At 40.8% G+C, this 19758-nt stretch overlaps 1 protein-coding gene across 1 annotated transcript in view; it reads left to right on the forward strand.

Annotated features, from left to right (window-relative positions):
* LOC126092937 (15-hydroxyprostaglandin dehydrogenase [NAD(+)]-like) overlaps window positions 1-19758 on the forward strand; it is a 137958-nt gene that overhangs the window by 39836 nt on the left and 78364 nt on the right. The window contains exon 2 of the mRNA XM_049908668.1: window positions 13804-13951. Coding sequence (XP_049764625.1) covers window positions 13804-13951 — 148 coding nt within the window. The remainder of the gene's footprint in view (window positions 1-13803; window positions 13952-19758) is intronic.

The raw sequence follows: 19758 nt of genomic DNA on the forward strand, positions 1-19758 counted from the left end.
TGAGAGGGGAGTCCGGAGTTGGTGTTGGCCTACATGTTTGTACAAATTGAGGTGCCTGTGTGAGAAGCACTGCGTGAGCCTGTCGGTTGCTTCGTCCTTCTAGCAAACCGCAAGCGGATGTTCGTCCGGAATGTCTACAGTTTGTGGTGAGCATAGTGTGAACAAGTAGTCGTAGGATGTGCTCCCAGCCTGACTCTTAGCCTGTGTTATTTGTGGGTGCCGACCCCTTGTCTGTTACTGCTTCCGGGTGTCCTGTAAGATTTCACAGCAAAACTGTGTTTTTGTAGCATTCTGTGTTTCTGGCTCAGCCTCCGCCTAGAAAGGGGAAAGATTTGGAATTCCTTCATGCTGTAATATATATATATATATATATATATATATATATATATATATATATATAATGTTCTTTCACAATAAGCGCCTGTTTCTTTGGGACACTGCAGTTCAAACAGGAGTGGCGTAATGTTAATGAGTATTTGTCAAATGAAGTGTATGTAATGTTTTGGCACGCAGCTGTGTTGTTGAACTCATTTTGAAGTGTTGTGTTGGGTGCACGACTGCTCCTCTCTTCAGTGTATTCTTTTGAGTAGTATTGTAAGGTTTTTTGGATATTTGTCAGTGGGGTGTATTGATTCAATTTTGTTTTTTTTCTTTGTTTGAATTACGGTGAATTGTTTAGTTTATCTGGTTATTGGCTTAACTTGCGCTTCACGCATTAAATCAGCTGTTTTTTAATTTTTTTTTAATTCCTGTTTTAATGTCAGACAGATTCAGATGAAACTTGATTATGTTATTTGAAATAAATGTGTTGGATCGACCGTAATGAATTATGTGCAATCGAAGTAAGGGACCCAGTCCTTCATTAGTGCTTAACAGTGGCGTGTGGTTCGGGTTGTGATCCCCGTGTTCGTACCAGTAAGGTTTAAGTTGTTCTCAGTTCTAGGGGACTGATGACCTCAGATGTTAAGTCCCATAGTGCTCAGAGCCATTTAAACCAAATACATCTGCAGGAGTTGCGTTGTTCTACAATAGAAGCGCATTGGCTGTCACTGACGTTGGTGCTCGGACTTGAAGGCGGTGCTATGGGGCGGAGCGAGTGACAAACAAGCAGTGCTCACACCTGGGTTTAAAAGCCGCACCCTCAGAAGGTCATTTCTGCGAACTACCGGAATAAATGCCCAAATTTTCATGCGCACATTCGGTAAAGTGCAACACTCGCCTAGAAAACCGGAAAAATGCGCAGAATTTCAGTATCCACGCATGTCAACTCATTTTGAGAATCTTAATGGCTATCCGTATTTGAAAACTAACTTGGTCATTGACTAGGGATTAGTGATTAATGAGTTCAGAAACAGATTTAGAAATCAGCGCATCTGAAACGTCACTAGTCCTTGAAACCTTCCCGTATCCTCTATATCTCTTTTGTTACGCAATAACCGTCTCCTCTATATCTCATTTGTTACTCAACCTTCTCTTCTACAATAACCTATGAAACCTTTCCTTAGGATTTCTATCTCTTGCTTAATAATAAAAAATGAAGTCTTCCTTTTGAAATTTATTCTCTTTCTCAATCTTCGCATACAGATTTAATTGCTGCTTATTAAAAGTGATTTGCTGATTATTTCGACGAAACATAGAATGTGTCGTCGTCGTGGCCCTCAGTCATTATCTGCAATAACCCAAAACTGTTCCTTACCTTTTTTACCGTTACTGTATCGCCATCTGACTGCTACATCGAACTGCGACATGAATATACTTACTCTAGTTTACTATACTCTGTTAACTGCTGGTCGGCTGTCATAATAAGTGGCTGTATTTATTACCAAAGCTGACGTTATTCTGTAATAGCAAAGCTGACGTTATTCTTTAATTAGTTTGACTGAAGTTACGTAATTCATAATTACACTTTTTCTTGACAACAATAAAATTTTTGCAAAGTTTTACGTTGATGGTTTTTGGGATGGATTATAATCAGTAATGCAACATTGCTGGTAAAAATTAATTATATTCTGAAAACGTTTCTTCGAATATTTACTGCTGCTAATGAAATAATACTACAAACTTTCAAATGGGACTTACTTTTTACAATAATCTTAGAACTAGCATTGCGCAAACATACCTTCTGTAGTGTTGAGTATCGCAAAAAATGGCTCTGAGCACTATGGGACTTAACATCTATGGTCCCCTAGAACTTAGAACTACTTAAACCTAACTAACCTAAGGACATCACACAACACCCAGTCATCACGAGGCAGAGAAAATCCCTGACCCTGCCGGGAATCGAACCCGGGAACCCGGGCGCGTAGCGAGAACGCTACCACACGACCACGAGCTGCGGACAGTATCACCAAGAAAATAATTCAATAATATTAGTTCCTCCTATGATAATAGTTAGCTGACATCTCTGTACATCCGTTTATAATCTCTTGTAAATCATAGCAGGTGGCTGGCAGGCACACCGCTCCTCTCAACCTCTCGCTTCAGACCTGCTAACGACTCGCTTCACTTCTCGCTTACTACTGACTTCCTACGAACGCTGAAGTGCAGTCTCTCCTGCCAACAATGCTTTCTGGTGCAGACAATCCCTGCTACCATTACAAAATGTATCAATGCGCGGTCTTTCTCGCTCTTTTCTTAAAATGTATCAATACGCAGTCTCTCCCGCCCTTTTTAAAATTATATCAATTTGCGGTCTCTCTTGCCAACGATTCTTTGGTGCAGACATTCCTTGCTACCACAATTATTTCCAACATGACAAATAATAATTATTCCTACTTAATCCTATTAATAAAATATAAACATCTTTTATAAATTGTGGTTTGACAATAGACAATAGAAATACACACGTCTTACATCCTCCACGAGGGCAGACGGCTCCCTTCTTCTGAACTTCTGAACTCGGCGAAGTATTTGTGACACTCGCGCTTCTGGAGCCGAGTTGAGGCGTGGCAGCGGGCCTCTGCACACCGCCACAGCGGCGCCAGTGCCGGGTCAGCAGCGGCACGGGCACGCCGGCCAGCTGCTGCGACAGCGAATCCAGGCGGTGCGTGGAGCAGACCTTGTCGGATTGCCCGCTAATCCGTTTAGCATGTTCATGAATCGCCGATGGGACACAGTTGATAGGTAAACATTACGCCTTATAATTATGATTAGCAGGAATAATCTATCGAGTAGAGGCTCATCCTTTAGAGAGACGATTGTATGACACGGCCCTTCTGGAAGAATCCTCGGTTTACCTCGAAAACCGTCGGCCTTTTCCGGTGGATGGCTCCCGTGTTGCCCAAATCAGTATATCTCTGTAGACAGCCGCCTTATATGCTCTTAACGCACGAACCACAGAACAGCTCGTCTCTCCTAAGGGGGCCCTGACATGCCCATTGTGTACAATAGTGTGTCACTATACTGCGCGAAAATGCGGAGCCAAGAACGACCTAATATTTTTGCACAATATTTATAACCGGGATGCATTACTTAGAATTACGGTTACGCTCTGACAAAACTACGGTTCGATGGTTGTGATGTACTACATAAATGACGTAGTAGATGGTAGGATTGTTGGTAGTATTGTTAGCATTGGTAGGGAAGAAAACATAAATGAATGTATGGCACAGAAACTGTGAACGACGACTTCTCTTTGTTTTTTGTTTGTTTTGCAGATAATCAGGATTGCACGTCAATCAGTATATTGTGTATTTTATGTCGTTATAGAATATTAATTGCGTTTTATAAGTGACAAATTGTGGTTTGCACGGGGGTCACCGTGGTCTAGGGTAGTGCCTTTGATTCATTATCAAAACGTCTTCGGTCCCGGGTTCGATCCCTGCCACTGCCTAAATTTTGATAAATAATCAGCATTGGCGGCCGAAGACTTCCGGCATAAGAAGTCAGCCTCATTCTGCCAACGGCCTTGTCAAAGAGGGCGGAGGAGCGGATAGAGGTTCAGGGCACTCTCTTGTCCTAGGCGTGCGAAATTTCCCCTAAAGGCGGAAGAATCAGCAATGATCAACGACATGAGGATGCAGAAGGCAATGGGAACCACTGCATTAAAGACACGTAACGTGTATCCACAGGACATGTGCCCTGTATTTGAAGAAGTGTCATGATGATCTTTCCATTGGCAAAAGATTCCGGAATAGTCCCCCATTCGGATCTCCGGGAGGGGACTGCCAAGGGGGAGGTTACCATGAGAAAAAGATTGAATAATCTACGAAAGGATAACGTTCTACGAGTCGGGGCGTGGAATGTCAGAAGCTTGAACGTGGTAGGGAAACTCGAAAATCTGAAAAGCGAAATGCAAAGGCTCAATCTAGATATAGTAGGGTTCAGTGAAGTGAAGTAGCAGGAAGACAAGGATTTCTGGTCAGATGAGTATCGGGTAATATCAACAGCAGCAGAAAATGGTATAACCGGTGTAGGATTCGTTATGAATAGGAAGGTAGCGCAGAGGGTGTGTTACTGTGAACAGTTCAGTGACCGGGTTGTTCTAATCAGAATCGACAGCAGACCAACACCGACAACAATAGTTCAGGTATACATGCCGACGTCGCAAGCTGAAGATGAACAGATAGAGAAAGTGTATGAGGATATTGAAAGGGTAATGCAGTATGTAAAGGGGGACGAAAATCTAATAGTCATGGGCGACTGGAATGCAGTTGTAGGGGAAGGAGTAGAAGAAAAGGTTACAGGAGAATATGGGCTTGGGACAAGGAATGAAAGAGGAGAAAGACTAATTGAGTTCTGTAACAAGTTTCAGCTAGTAATAGCGAATACCCTGTTCAAAAATCACAAGAGGAGGAGGTATACTTGGAAAAGGCCGGGAGATACGGGAAGAGTTCAATTAGATTACATCATGGTCAGAGAGAGATTCCGAAATCAGATACTGGATTGTAAGGCAGATATAGACTCAGATCACAATATAGTAGTGATGAAGAGTCGGCTGAAGTTCAAAACATTAGTCAGGAAGAATCAATACACAAAGAAGTGGGATACGGAAGTACTAAGGAATGACGAGATACGTTTGAAGTTCTCTAACGCTATAGATACAGCAATAAGGAATAGCGCAGTAGGCAGTACTTTTGAAGAGGAATGGACATCTCTAAAAGGGGCCATCACAGAAGTTGGGAAGGAAAATATAGGTACAAAGAAGGTAGCTGCGAAGAAACCATGGGTAACAGAAGAAATACTTCAGTTGTTTGATGAAAGGAGGAAGTACAAACATGTTCCGGGAAAATCAGGAATACAGAAATACAAGTCGCTGAGGAATGAAATAAATAGGAAGTGCAGGGAAGCTAAGACGAAATGGCTGCAGGAAAAATGTGAAGACATCGAAAAAGATATGATTGTCGGAAGGACAGACTTAGAATACAGGAAAGTCAAAACAACCTTTGGTGACATTAGAAGCAACGGTGGTAACATTAAGAGTGCAACGGGAATTCCACTGTTAAATGCAGAGGAGAGAGCAGATAGGTGGAAAGAATACATTGAAAGCCTCTATGAGGGTGAAGATTTGTCTGATGTGATAGAAGAAGAAACATGAGTCGATTTAGAAGAGATAGGGGATTAGGATATATTAGAATCGGAATTTAAAAGAGCTTTGGAGGACTTATGGTCAAATAAGGCAGAAGGGATAGATAACATTCCATCAGAATTTCTAAAATCATTGGGGGAAGTGGCAACAAAACGACTATTCACGTTGGTGTGTAGAGTATATGAGTCTGGCGATATACCATCTGACTTTCGGAAAAGCATCATCCACACAATTCCGAAGACAGCAAGGGCTGACAAGTGCGAGAATTATCGCACAATCAGCTTAACAGCTCATGCATCGAATCTGCTTACAAGAATAATATACAGAAGAATGGAAAAGAAAACTGAGAATGCGCTAGGTGACGATCAGTTTGGGTTTAGGAAAAGTAAAGGGACGAGGGAGGCAATTCTGACGTTACGGCTAATAATGGAAGCAAGGCTAAAGAAAAATCAAGACACTTTCATAGGATTTGTCGACCTGGAAAAAGCGCTCGACAATGTAAAATGGTGCAAGCTGTTCAAGATTCTGAAAAAAGTAGGGGTAAGCTATAGGGAGAGACGGGTCATATACAATATGTACAACAACCAAGAGGGAATAATAAGAGTGGACGATCAAGAACGAAGTGCTCGTATTAAGAAGGGTGTAAGACAAGGCTGTTGCCTTTCGCCCCTACTCTTCAATCTGTACATCGAGGAAGCAATGATGGAAATAAAAGAAAGGTTCAGGAGTGGAATTAAAATACAAGGTGAAAGGATATCAATGATACGATTCGCTGATGACGTTGCTATCCTGAGTGAAAGTGAAGAAGAATTAAATGATCTGCTGAACGGAATGAACAGTCTAATGAGTACACAGTATGGTTTGAGAGTAAATCGGAGAAAGACGAAGGTAATGAGAAGTAGTAGAAATGAGAACAGTGAGAAACTTAACATCAGGATTGATGGTCACGAAGTCAATGAAGTTAAGGAATTCTGCTACCTAGGCAGTAAAATAACCAATGACGGACGGAGCAAGGAGGACATCAAAAGCAGACTCGCTATGGCAAAAAAGGCATTTCTGGCCAAGAGAAGTCTACTATTTCAAATACCGGGCTTAATTTGAGGAAGAAATTTCTGAGGATGTACGTCTGGAGTACAGCATTGTATGGTAGTGAAACATGGACTGTGGGAAAACCGGAACAGAAGAGAATCGAAGCATTTGAGATGTGGTGCTATAGACGAATGTTGAAAATTAGGTGGACTGATAAGGTAAGGAATGAGGAGTTTCTACGCAGAATCGGAGAGGAAATGAATATGTGGAAAACACATAAGGAGAAGGGACAGGATGATAGGACATCTGCTAAGACATGAGGGAATGACTTCCATGGGACTAGAGGGAGCTGTAGAGGGCAAAAACTGTAGAGGAAGACAGAGATTGGAATACGTCAAGCAAATAATTGAGGACGTAGGTTGCAAGTGCTACTCTGAGATGAAGAGGTTAGCACAGGAAAGGAATTCGTGGCGGGCCGCATCAAACCAGTCAGTAGACTGACGACCAAAAAAAAAAAAAAAAAAAAAGTGACAAAAATTAGTTGAGCGCCTAACTTCTGCTCCTTTGTGTATCCAAAGCAATTACTTTCGATGAAAATACAATTTACATGCAGAAACATAAAAAAACATATAATTACTTTATTTATTTTGTACTCAGTAGAACGTTGTTCATCATGATCAGAGGCAAGAGTTTCCTCTTTATTTGATAAATATGAAAGATGTTTATATAAATTACAGAAACATGTTTTATATGAGTTCGAGGAAGCACTCAAGTGACGTATTTTTTTGTTTTGCATTTCTTTTATTTTACCGTTTTGTTGAGGAAATTGCGTTTCCTAGTTCCGTATGATAAGTTTGTACTGTTTATTTATATTTTTATTTTTACATCAACGTTCCTGTATTTCATGTTGCAAATCAACACTTTTCAAATAAAATGTAATCTAAAACACCGACAATTTCAATTTTGCCTAAATACTGTTTACTTTTAAGTTATAGACAGAAGGGTAACTATGTAGGACAAAAATGTTTAGTAGGTTACCCGGCCCTTTATATATTCTCACTTAGTTTCTACACGGTTGACAGCTTCCTGTTTTTGTAGGAATCTGGTAAGAGACTGATCGCATGCGCAAAGAAAGCCATCGTCATGAGGTACTACCTGATTGGTATGCAACATATCTAACGGACGGGTAACTTCAGTACGGCCTCAACCTCTAGAGACATGAAACCAAACTTTCAGAGAAAGAATTGCGAAATTGGTAATATTTCACTTCTCAGTATCACTTAAAGCCAATAATTAGTAAAAAAATTATCAACCCATACATGACCTACATGTCATGTCATGATATAGCAGGTCTCTATCGAGCAAAAATAAGCGTAGCCAATGTATCAAATATGATAAATCTTGTCTTTATGAAGCTAAAACAGTAAAATGTATGAAACTAAAAAATACAATATGTAAAAATGTCAAAGATACAATCATTTCAAAGACTAAATTTTGCAAAACAGCGTTCATTACATATTCTTATTGCTTCCTCACTCTAGAATGTTTCATACTGTCTGGAAAGTATTGAAGCAATTCTTTTTGAAGTGAAACGCTGGAACTCATCACAAGTCTGCCATTTTGCGAACTTGGGACTGGAGAAAGCATGCGTTCTACATCTAGATCTACGCTTTTGTCTCCCAGCGTAAATTTCGGGCAAATGCAATGCATTCGTAAATCTTCTGCGTGTTGGTGGGGTGGCTTGTATTGGTTTACGCTTCTTTGCTTCATATCTTTCCCTTCAATGTGAAATATTTGGGTCGACGGGCTCCAGTAACACGTCCACAATTTCTAAATCCGTCAGACTTAAGAACCACGTAAACTTACAATACAAACACTATTAAATTCTTTAATACTCTATCTATAGCCTATGAAACTATTCATTTTCTCATTTACAGCAAATAAGATATACGAGACAAACTACATTTATTTTAAATCATTCACACATGTGTAAACATAACTGACCCGATAAAGTGCTAAACGTAGTCATACAGTCCGGTAGCATCAAATTTCATACAGTAGATTTACACACGTCCTGAGACTTGTACACACTTACACAAAGTTAGAGCGTGACATAAGTTGGGTATTTAAACTTATCTGCTTATATTTATCATGATTATTCCTCGTAAGTAATTATTTCTGTTTCTTTCATTTTCTTTCACGTGGCATCTTTGTTCGCGCCAAAACATTGTGCTTCTCGTTAAGTGTTGACACCTTCTTATGACCGTAGTTCGAATTCGTTCGAGTATGTATTGCGATTGAATTGCTGTTCCTGGAAAACACGAGTAGAGCTTAGGCAGAACGGATGAATACGTTTGTAAAGCTCCCGGTAAACATTTCAATGGACCAGAGCCTCATTCACAGCAGCATACATTCTTAGTTACAACTTAAACAAATGAACTGTGTAATTTATCCTGTACGTTTGTTTCCTGTGTATTTATCTATTGCATCAACTGTTGCAAACAATATAAAACAGTTATATTCTGATTACTGAATGACGGCACACATGGTCTTATGTCTGTGGTGTGACAACTGTTACAAGACAAGAGAGACATGTACGCTCACTGATCTTATTTGCCAAGTCTGAAAACTGCTATAAGTAAAATCAATATTTATGCTTGTAGTTTCCCCTGCCACTGCGGAGAACGGGGGTATCTGGCGTTTCCTAAACAGTCAGGAATACTTCATATCTCGACGTACCGCATGCTACTTTTTTTATCATTCATCCTCGGGACACTTCCTGATATTCTGTCGTTTGCTTTTTCCAATCTTTTGCGGAAGTTTGTTTGGAGCGAAATGAATTTCTCTCGGTCTCGCCAGGAACCGCCGTTTATTGCGCAATACTACCCCTCCTCGATACTGTACATTGCTCAATATATAAAGCGAGTGTCAACATTTTTTCAAGCTCTGCAGTCTTCTTCAACACATCGCGACAACCGACAATAACGCTCTCAGACGGTGAATGTTATTGCGCAGTACTGAGTATTGCTCAATAAATTTCGAGCGTATGAGGGCCCCTTTAGATTTGTTGGTCAGATCGATTTCTGCAGAAAGCCTGTGATGGACATGGTTATTATCGTTCGCACACACACGCGCACACACTCCCCCCCCCCCCCCCCACCCCCCGAATGGGGCTGTTGTAGAGAGTGGACTCGGTACGTGAGCAGGTGCCGTGTGTCGACATGTGTGCGACACGCCGTTCGCCTTCACGCGGCTCAATATTTATTGCGCAATAATGTTGTGTCAATACATTGCGCGGAACGTCGAGGACAAGAATGGCACAGTCTTGTCGTGCAATATTTATGCCTGGGGCACATGAGTTAGAATCCAGCCATCCTAGCGAACACGTCAGCATTCGACAATGTGGGACTCACATGTACTGTGACTGCACTCACCGCGACCTGCAAAAAGAACAGCGAGAAGGAGAGGCGGTGGGCGGTAAACTGGCTTGGAAGGCGTTCTACGTGCAACCGTACTAAGATAGCAACGGAACCAGACGACTATCGGATATTTTTAAATACGAACTAGGAATTAGCAGGCCGCGGTGGCCGAGCGGTTCTAGGCGCTCCAGTCCGGATGATCTCAGATGTTAAGTCCCATAGTGCTCAGAGCCATTTGAACCATTTTGAACTAGGAATTGTTGAATTAACTACCAAATCTCGTTACACCAAATAAATTCAGAAAAGAGTCATATACTGGTCGGATTTCGCTTTCCAAAACCCTGGAAATGATCTATAAACCTGAAAAGAGCAGATACATTATTGTAGAGAATCGGTAGATAGTTCCGTTATATATTTCTACAATAAATAATTCGAGCTTTTGAAACGAACAAATAAGCAGTTGCAGTATCATTTCCCCGCACTTAAAGCGCTTTTGTCGAATGTTTCTACAGCTAATTACCGAGTAAGAATTAAATGTGTAATCGAGCTGCTCCTCTGAATGCACTTGTCCGTCTTTCGTAATGTTTTCATATTCACACGGCGTCGCGAAGTCAGATGTTTATACGTGCACAAATCATGTAGTCTCGGCAGGAACGTGCCTGGTGATCAAAAAGTCAGTATAAATTTGAAAACTGAATAAACCGCGGAATAATGTAGATAGAGAATAAAAATTGACACACATGCTTGGAATGACATGGGGTTTTATTAGAAAAAAAAAGTATTGCTAGACGCGTGAAAGATCTCTTGCGCGCGTCGTTTGGTGATGATCGTGTGCTCAGCCGCCACTTTCGTCATGCTTGGCCTCCCAGGTCCCCAGACCTCAGTCCGTGCTTTGGCTTTGGGGATACCTGAAGTCGCAAGCGTATCGTGATCGACCGACATCTCTGGGGATGCTGAAAGACAACATCCGACGCCAATGGCTCACCGTAACTCCGGACATGCTTTACAGTGCTGTTCACAACATTAATCCTCGACTACCACTATTGTTGAGGAATGATGGTGGGCATATTGAGCATTTACCTGTAAAGAACATCATCTTTGCTTTGTCTTACTTTGTTATGCTAATTATTGCTATTCTGATCAGATGAAGCGCCATCTGTCGGACATTTTTTGAAATTTTGTATTTGTTTGGTTCTAATGAAACCCCATGTCATTCCAAGCACGTGTGTCAATTTGTACCTCTCTATCTACATTATTCCGCGATTTATTCAGTTTTCAAATTTATACTGACTTTTTGATCACCCAGTACATCACCATTACATGATACAGTGTGATGGACGATATACTGAGCGAGTGTCAGTACAGGATGTAGCATAAAGAACCATCCGATTTGGCACGTCTATACTTCTGAAACTAATAAACATATACAATGATTTTGTTTTTTGATGACCAGGAAACTAAAAAAAAATTTTTCATATGTTTTCATAGGTATTCATTATACCCCATTGAGATGAAATGCATATGTCATGCGGTATTCGAATTGTTCCCACACTACAGGGAGCATTTCTCGAGTTACAGCTTCCGCAGCTCCTGTTATGCTATGTCTGACTTCATTAATTGTTATTGGTAATGGAAGCTCATAAACAGAGCGTTCTATAAATCCCCACAAGGAATAACCACGTACAGTCAGGCCAGTAACGTAAGGCTGACTCATTTCGTCCAGTGTGGCCGATCCATCATTCAGTAATCCTTCGATTTAAAAATTCTCACACTTGCCGATGCCATTGTGGCGGTGCCACATCCTGTTGATAAATGAAATCGTTCGAATCAATCTCCAACTGTGGGAAAAGAACGTTCTCAACCATATCGAGATATGTGCTTCCTGTAACAGTATTCTCGGCCAAGAAAAATGAAAAATGGACCATACACCGCCACGCGGAGTGGCCACGCGGTTTGAGGCGCCATGTCACGGACTGCACGGCCCCTCCCGCCGGAGGTTCGAATCCTCCCTCGGGCGTGGGGGTGTGTGTTGTTCTTAGCATAGGTTAGTTTAAGTTAGTTCAAGTAGTGTACATGTCTAGGGACCGGTGACCTAAGCAGTTTGGTACCTTAGGAATTCACACACATTTGAACATTTGACCATACACCTTTTCCTGTGAAACTGCACAAAACACATGAAATTTTGGAGAGTCTCTCACATTATGACGGTTCACCTTCCCATTTAAATGGAATGTTGCCTCATCACTAAACACTAAGCATGGAAGAAAACAGCCATCCCCCGTCTCGCAAACAACGAAAATACAAAACTCCACTCGTTGTTGTTTGTCAGCTTCACGAAGAGCTCGCAGTAGCTGAATTTTGTGTGGTTTAATGTGTAAACGTCGACGCAACACCCACCACACGCACATTGGGGGGCCATGTTGAGCTGTCGAGCTGCACGGCGAACGGATTTCTGCGGACTTGGTGTGAAAGTGTGGCGGGTGCGTTGGACGTGTGTGTCACACACTCTGGGACGGCCCGGCGGTTTGCCTTCACACACACGACCTGTTTGTTCATGCCACCGTCTAATGCTCTGTGCTGTAGGATAATCCACACCATACCTGGTACGGAAGTCACGCTGAACAGTTAGTACTGACCCGCACTGGGCAAAACGTAGAACACAAAACGCTTTCTGTTGTTCCGACACCATTTTTACTAGAACTGAAGTGGACGCACACTACTGCTACCTCGAGAGTTTGCTTTTTCCAACAGTACGTTGTTCACGCACATGTCTCAAATAACATAATAGTTATGATTTTTAAAATCGGATGATTTTTTTTTATAGACTCCGTATTTCTGTGGCACTGCAGTCTCCTGCAGTACCGCACGCACACAGTCAATATTATTGCGCAGTACTCAATATAGCGCAGTAAACGCTAAACGCGTGAGGGTCTCTTTGTCTGTCACGCTTACAACGTTACTATGAATAAGTTTAATTTAATATCGTGTACTCATTGTTGCAGACGATCTGTCGCAGCCGTAGTCCTGGTATCGTACACATCTACTGTAAGATTTAACTATAAAGTCAAATGAATATTTAATCCAGTATAATGTTTTAACAGAGTGTTTATTACGATTTCAAAGAAAATAAAAGCATCTTTACAAAACTCAAATACGTAGTAACATACTTACAATAATGAAATGAATCTTACTTAACAAGTTACCTGCTTTCTGTCTAAATAGTCACAAAGTACTGACTGACTATGCCAATATGGCTATCCCTATATATATATATATATATATATATATATATATATATATATATATAATCAATCCCGAAAAATCCTCGGCATTGTTTAAAATGATTTTCTCACTAAATTACAATTAAAATATTCATTCCAAAACCAATGACACATTTCAATAATTACCGTAGCTCCCATAGAATAAATACATAATAGATTTGACAAGCATACTGTATTTCATATGTGTACAAACGCATACAATTATTTCGTTGACAATGGTTTTCTTGTATTTATATATTGCAAATGACACAGGTTATAAAAAATGTTCCTACTAATTAATGGACTTCTACAAGTTAGCGAAATTATCATTTTGTAATTAGTTTTTTCGTACCCTTTCCACAAGTACATATTTGCCTACACCTCTACGCCAGAAATTACTGTTTATGGTTAAAATTTACTTGTTAAAATAGGTTTCAATTAGACCGTTACGTTTCACGCTCAGGTCACCGACTGATTTAAAACTGCAGCCACAAATACGTGAACACCGCCTCGCTAGCGAGCGTCTGGCGGTGCGGCAGCGAATGAGGGCGCCCGTGTGACGTTTCAGGGCGTGGTCCTGGCCGACCTGTCGGAGGAGGCGGGGGCGGCGGCAGTGGCGGACCTGGCGGAGGCGGTGGCGGCGGCGGGGGCGGGCAGCGAGGGCGGCCGCGCCGTCTTCCAGCTCACCGACGTGACGAAGCCGCAGCACGTGCGAGGTACGGACGCTGCCCTCGGCTCAGCTCCCCTCCAGACACATTACCACCCGGAAACTTGTGGACAACACATTCCGACAGAAACGGAACGTTTTCCATCTTGAAGCACCCACCAGCGCGATATTTATTATACTTCGTGGAGGCGTCCATCACACAACGGGAGTTAAATGATAAAACTCGTACTGAATTCGGAGTGACGCTAATCGCTACCCCCACCGGTACGAGGCGTGACCCACACAGCCACCAGCACACTACTGTGTTCGTTGAGCCAACAGTCCCCAGATGTCATATTCTTGCCGTGCTGTCACTTTACGGACATTGCTGGCTGCACGCTGCTATGAAAGTGTAAGGCGAAGAACAGTAAGCAAAAATTATTACTGGAGCACAATGCTGATCAGTAAACGAAAACCAGCAGCACTGAAGACTGCTGTAGTTTTTCTACTTTTGGTACACTAAAAAAGTATTAAAAAATAAACAGCGGAATGAAATTTAACTGCAGCGTCACAAAAATGATATTGGGCTTGTAATCCCTGACACAGTACTCGTTAAATCCTGTGCTATGGTAAGTGAGAAACGATTTTCGTATAGTTATCGACCGCGTGTACCTGAATGGTGGCAAATCGGACTTACATCCACTCTGTAATAACAATGATCCGTCAAGTAAGTTCGAAATGCAATTACACGTCAGGATGGATCAAAAGCAACCCAGAAGATGCTACCAATTAGATAATAATACGGTCGCCAGCCTAATTAGGCATTAACTCAGTTTCTTCCCTATACAAGTTGGTATATATTCATGCAAAACAACAAGTTCTAACACTACATAATATTGTCGAATTTTAGAACCAGAAAATCTATTGAACTGATAGTTTCACGTTCTGTACAGATATGGATGAATAACACTACACTATAATGTATACTACAAAACTTTATACTGTCTATTAATCTGATTAAAATCGGGCATACGTTACCCTAGAAATTGCAATTTCGTGCCACACACAAAATGTCAATTTCGATAAAGATAAAACACTGATAAATTTTTACTTTTATATTGACTTTAACTTTTGCAGGTCAAACCAATTTAGAACAATTCAGAATTCAAATGAATGAGGGGGGACCCTGAAACTGTTATGATCGCTGTATTTAAAAAATTGATTACTGAGTTTATTATGCGTTCAAGATTTCCAGTATATAACTTAATACTCTTTTCATCTTATTTACTGCTCATTTAAATGCCTTTAAATCTGTCTCTAAATAATAAACTTCATTACTATATCAGTACTAAAGCTATCTTTCAACTTCGTTAGACCTTCGTTATTCATTTACTGCTTCATTAACAAAAGAGTTCTTTAAACACCATTCTAACATAGCTAGTTCTGCAAATAATTGTTATTAACACAAATTTTAATTTTCATTTCGGGACACTCGGATTGCACAACATTTGGAAAGGACCCTGTCTAGGTTAGTTGTGAGGATAATTAAATGATGGGAAAGTTCTGGTAAAATTTAGGTTATTATTGTACCAACCAAACACAGTTCACTCTCTGATCCACACGAATACAGTACTAAAAGTTTCAACCTGCTAGTATTGATGCGGCAGTTGGCGGGCGGCGAGATGGCGAGGCACAGAGCACACATACAACCACAGCTATGGCTCTTGATGTATCGGCACTTTAATTCTTCTTAGCGTCGCAATACTTTTCCATTTAGTGCCTATGGAATTTTGCCATGCTGTGTGGGCGTTGGAACGGCATACCCGAGGCTCTGTGAAGCTATGTCTTCCAGGAGAGCCTCCTCGCTCCAGAAGGTGTTGCTCAAACCAGTGCCAAACTCCAACTACTACTGCTGAGCCCGTTGTGCCGTGCTGTGCCCGCGCGCATTTTCCCGCGCTCGCCTGCCATCCACCTTTTACCGCTCCCTCGAGGTTTTGCATTCTACATATCCTAACACATTTCCAACGTATGGACCAGACGCACAGTTACAATTTTAAACATCTTACAACAGTTCCAGCATTTGTTACATTTCAATTCTATCACAGTATTACTAGGCATTTGACATAAACATTTATATTCACATTGAAACTTATTTACAGTTTTCTTAACATAATGGCATGAAACAAAAAGAAATGAAATCAGAACATCAATGACACAGGTTTATAGTAAAATCAGATGAACAGAATTACTTATATGTACAATAGTACAGAGTCGTTGTTACAGGCTCAGTTCCCTACGGTATGGGATAATTATCCACAGTGGTTGCAGAATTGTGCACCAGAGAAAGAAAGCTTATGTTAAACGAGTATGAGTGAAAATAATCACCACTGAAAATATCTGCCTATTTCGGCTAAGAAATAAATCATTTAAATGTACATTGGTGTGCAAAGCTTATGGACGAAAGCAGCTTCCGCATGATGTGCTACTGCCAAGTAATTGTAGCTGGATGAAACGGGACAATAGATAGAAAGAACTCCTACAGTATAGTGTAGAACGTCTCTGAATGAAATACGTGATTTCGTTCGTAGCTGTTTTTTCCAAACAAATGTGGTACATATTTCAGAACAAAATTCAGTCTTCAGTTGCACAATTAGCAAATTTAGTTTTCTATACCGGTTTGAGCAGAAGACGCTGACATCTGCCATGCCTTCCCAATATGACAGACTAATTTGTTGAAACTGGTATAGTGAAACAAATTTCCTTATTGTCAACTGACGATTGAATTTTATTTTGGAAAGAAATACACATTGCATATTTGTTTCAGTTACCTTCTGTACTGTACTGTAGCGGTTCTTTCTATGTATGGTCCAAGTTTGATAGAACTATCTTACTTTGTAGTGACACTTGGCGCGAGAAATAATGTCGCCCTTACGTTTTGCACACCAGTGTATGTAAACAGTAACAAGGAATGTACGAGGGTGATTCAATAATTAAAGAGACAAACTGGTCCGGGGAAAAAACTGTTAGTAGGACAAGTTTGGTACTTTGATGGCTTTAAGTTGGCATCACTGGGATGAGCAATGATCAGCTGGTGTATTAAGGTTGTTTTGTTTATAGCCTCAAGAATACATTTTAAGATGGCAACTCCGCTTGAAACGTCCACATTAGTTGAACAACGTTCTGTTATTCGTTTTTTACTTGCTGAAGGCGAGAAACCAGTGAACATATACTGTAGAGTGTCTAAAGTTTATGGTGAAGGTTGTATGAATAGTGCAAATTATTACAGGTGGGTGGAGCAGTTCAAAAGTGATCGCGACTCAGTGACTGACGAACACCGTTCTGGCCGGCCAGTTGCAGTTTCAGTTCCCTCACTTGAAAGTCGAATTGATGACATTATTCGTGCCGACCGCCGTGTGACTGTGGAAATGATAGTTGATAAGGTTTAATTTAGTACTGGTACCGTTCATAACACTATCTGTAACAAGCTAAGGTACCGCAAAGCATGTGCAAGATGAGTCCGAAAGAAGTTGACGCGGCTACTCAAGGAAACAAGGTTGAGAGTGAGCACAGAGCTAAAGGAAGATTGTGAAAGAGAAGGTGAGCACTTCCTCAACAAAATTTTAACTTGTGATGAAACTTGGGTTCACTATTATGAGCCAGAATCAAAAAGACAAAGCATGGAGTAGAAGCACACCAACTAACCAGTCAAGAAAGAACTCAAAACCCAAGCATCAGCAGGAAAAGTCATGTTGTCGGTGTTTTGGGATGCTGAAGGTGCAGTTTTTTGTGGCTATCTCGAAGAGCGGCGTACAGTGAACAGCCAGTACTACTCGGATTTGGTTCTAAAGAAGGTGAAGCCAGCCAGGAGAGAGGGCCGTCGTGGATCACAGAGAAGAGGTGTGATTCTCCAGCAAGACATCGCACGTCCTCATATTGCTCAACTAACCCGAGAGAGCATCGACAAAATGGATTGGGAAGTACTGCCTTATCCCTGATGTAGCACCCAGTGATTTCCATTTCTTTGGTGCATTGAAGGAGACATTAGGTGGGAAGAGGTTTCAGGACGACGAGGACCTGAAAAAGTTTGTGGAAAATTGGTTCAAACATCAAGATAAAGAAATCTTTGCAGCCGGAGTAAAAACTCTTGTAGCACGTTGGAACAAGTGTATAAATGTTCAAGGGGATTATGTTTAAAAGTAGAATAAGTGTTGTAAAAGTATTGTAAACGCTTTTTTCTCCTGACCAATTTGTCTCTTTAATTAATGAATGACCCTCGTATACTCTCTTTAATTTTCACATTTCAATAATTTTTAGAATGTTCATTACTTCATTTCTTGGCTATGCAGTCACCCTCAACAGAATCTTGGCGTCTCCTCTGCAGGATACGCAGCTCGATCCCATGCACAGCACCCAACACACCTGTTCCACAATTCTTTTTCTTTGCCTACTTCTTCACAGACTCAACATAACTCCTTAGGTTTTTACTACAAGTAGGCAGTGTATTCAGTGCGTTGTAAACTTTTTATTGATATCATCAATATCACATAAAACGCTGGAAACAGCCGATACCTCCGATGACTGGTGCTTCCCACTTATCTCGGGTTTCCTTTTTTTCTCTTTTCGACTGTTCAGTAAAGCACATACAAACACACACACAAACACACACACACACACAAACACTCACACACACAGCTTCATCACTCTTGTTCTCCAAACCTGTCTGTTGTTTTTTCATTCCTCATTTTCTACTGCACATCAACTTCTTCCAGCTTCTTGTTTCACGGTGATACGCACGTGTTCTCTTCAGCGCATTTCATACTAACGCTAACAGAATCACTTTGTTAAACTGTTATGCTAAGAAAGCATATCCGTGGAATGATACAACGAATTATAGATTTTAATAACATTTTTAATTAAAACTAACCAACTAAGAACTAACTAGAAATAGGTCTGTTTTGTTTGCATTCTACAGCTCAAATGGCGATTATCTTCTTGCTCCTCTTTATTAACTACTGGAAACAGAAGAGGGTTGCAGTAATCGGAAATCGCCATGTTTACCGTGAGCTTCAAATACAAAATGTGTACGATTGCCTGTTGTGCACATTACTGAGCGTGTACTACTAAGACTCTCAAACAATTAAGTGTAGCTATTACTGCTCTTTGTGTAACTGCTATTCTTGGAAACAAACGCATTAACCTTGTGACATACCACTCAATAACGTCTTATGGAATAATATTCTGGGGTAACTTACCACTTAGAAAGTATCCATTGCACAAAAGCGAAAGGTAGGAATAATACGCGGTGTTCACCTACAGACGTCTTCAAGGACCTTGCATTTGAACTGCGTCGTCACCATAAGTATATTCGCTAATGAAATTCGTCATAAAGCATCCATCACAATTTGAGAGAAAACGACCGTTATTATACACTGTCAAAGCTGTCAGTGGCTCAGAAAGGAGTTAAATATGCAGCAACAAAAGTCTTTGATCCTTTGCTCAGTAATATAAAATGTCTGACAGGTGGCAAAGCAAATTTTAGATCTAAACTAAAGTCTTTTCTCCGGGACGGCTCCTTCTATACCACTGACGAAATTCTGTTTAAAAACTGGTAGCTCACAAAAACAAGAAAAAAAGACTTACTTTTAAGTGTAGTTGCTTTATCACGATTAAAAATTTTGTGTTCCATAATTATAACACTAATCTTGTAGACACATCCTGTAAACTAACTCGTTCCATGTTGTTTCGATGAAACGACACTACTCTCCCCTGAGCCTACTAGCTGCATTCCAGACGTCCTCTAGAGCTGACCTTATTGAGTGACCGGGATAGCAATCAATGATCCGCATATTCCTCAGTAGAAATGTCTTGCATTATACT

The sequence above is a fragment of the Schistocerca cancellata genome, chromosome 7 (genome assembly GCF_023864275.1).
Source record: "Schistocerca cancellata isolate TAMUIC-IGC-003103 chromosome 7, iqSchCanc2.1, whole genome shotgun sequence".
In the NCBI taxonomy this organism is placed as follows: Eukaryota; Metazoa; Arthropoda; class Insecta; order Orthoptera; family Acrididae; genus Schistocerca; species Schistocerca cancellata.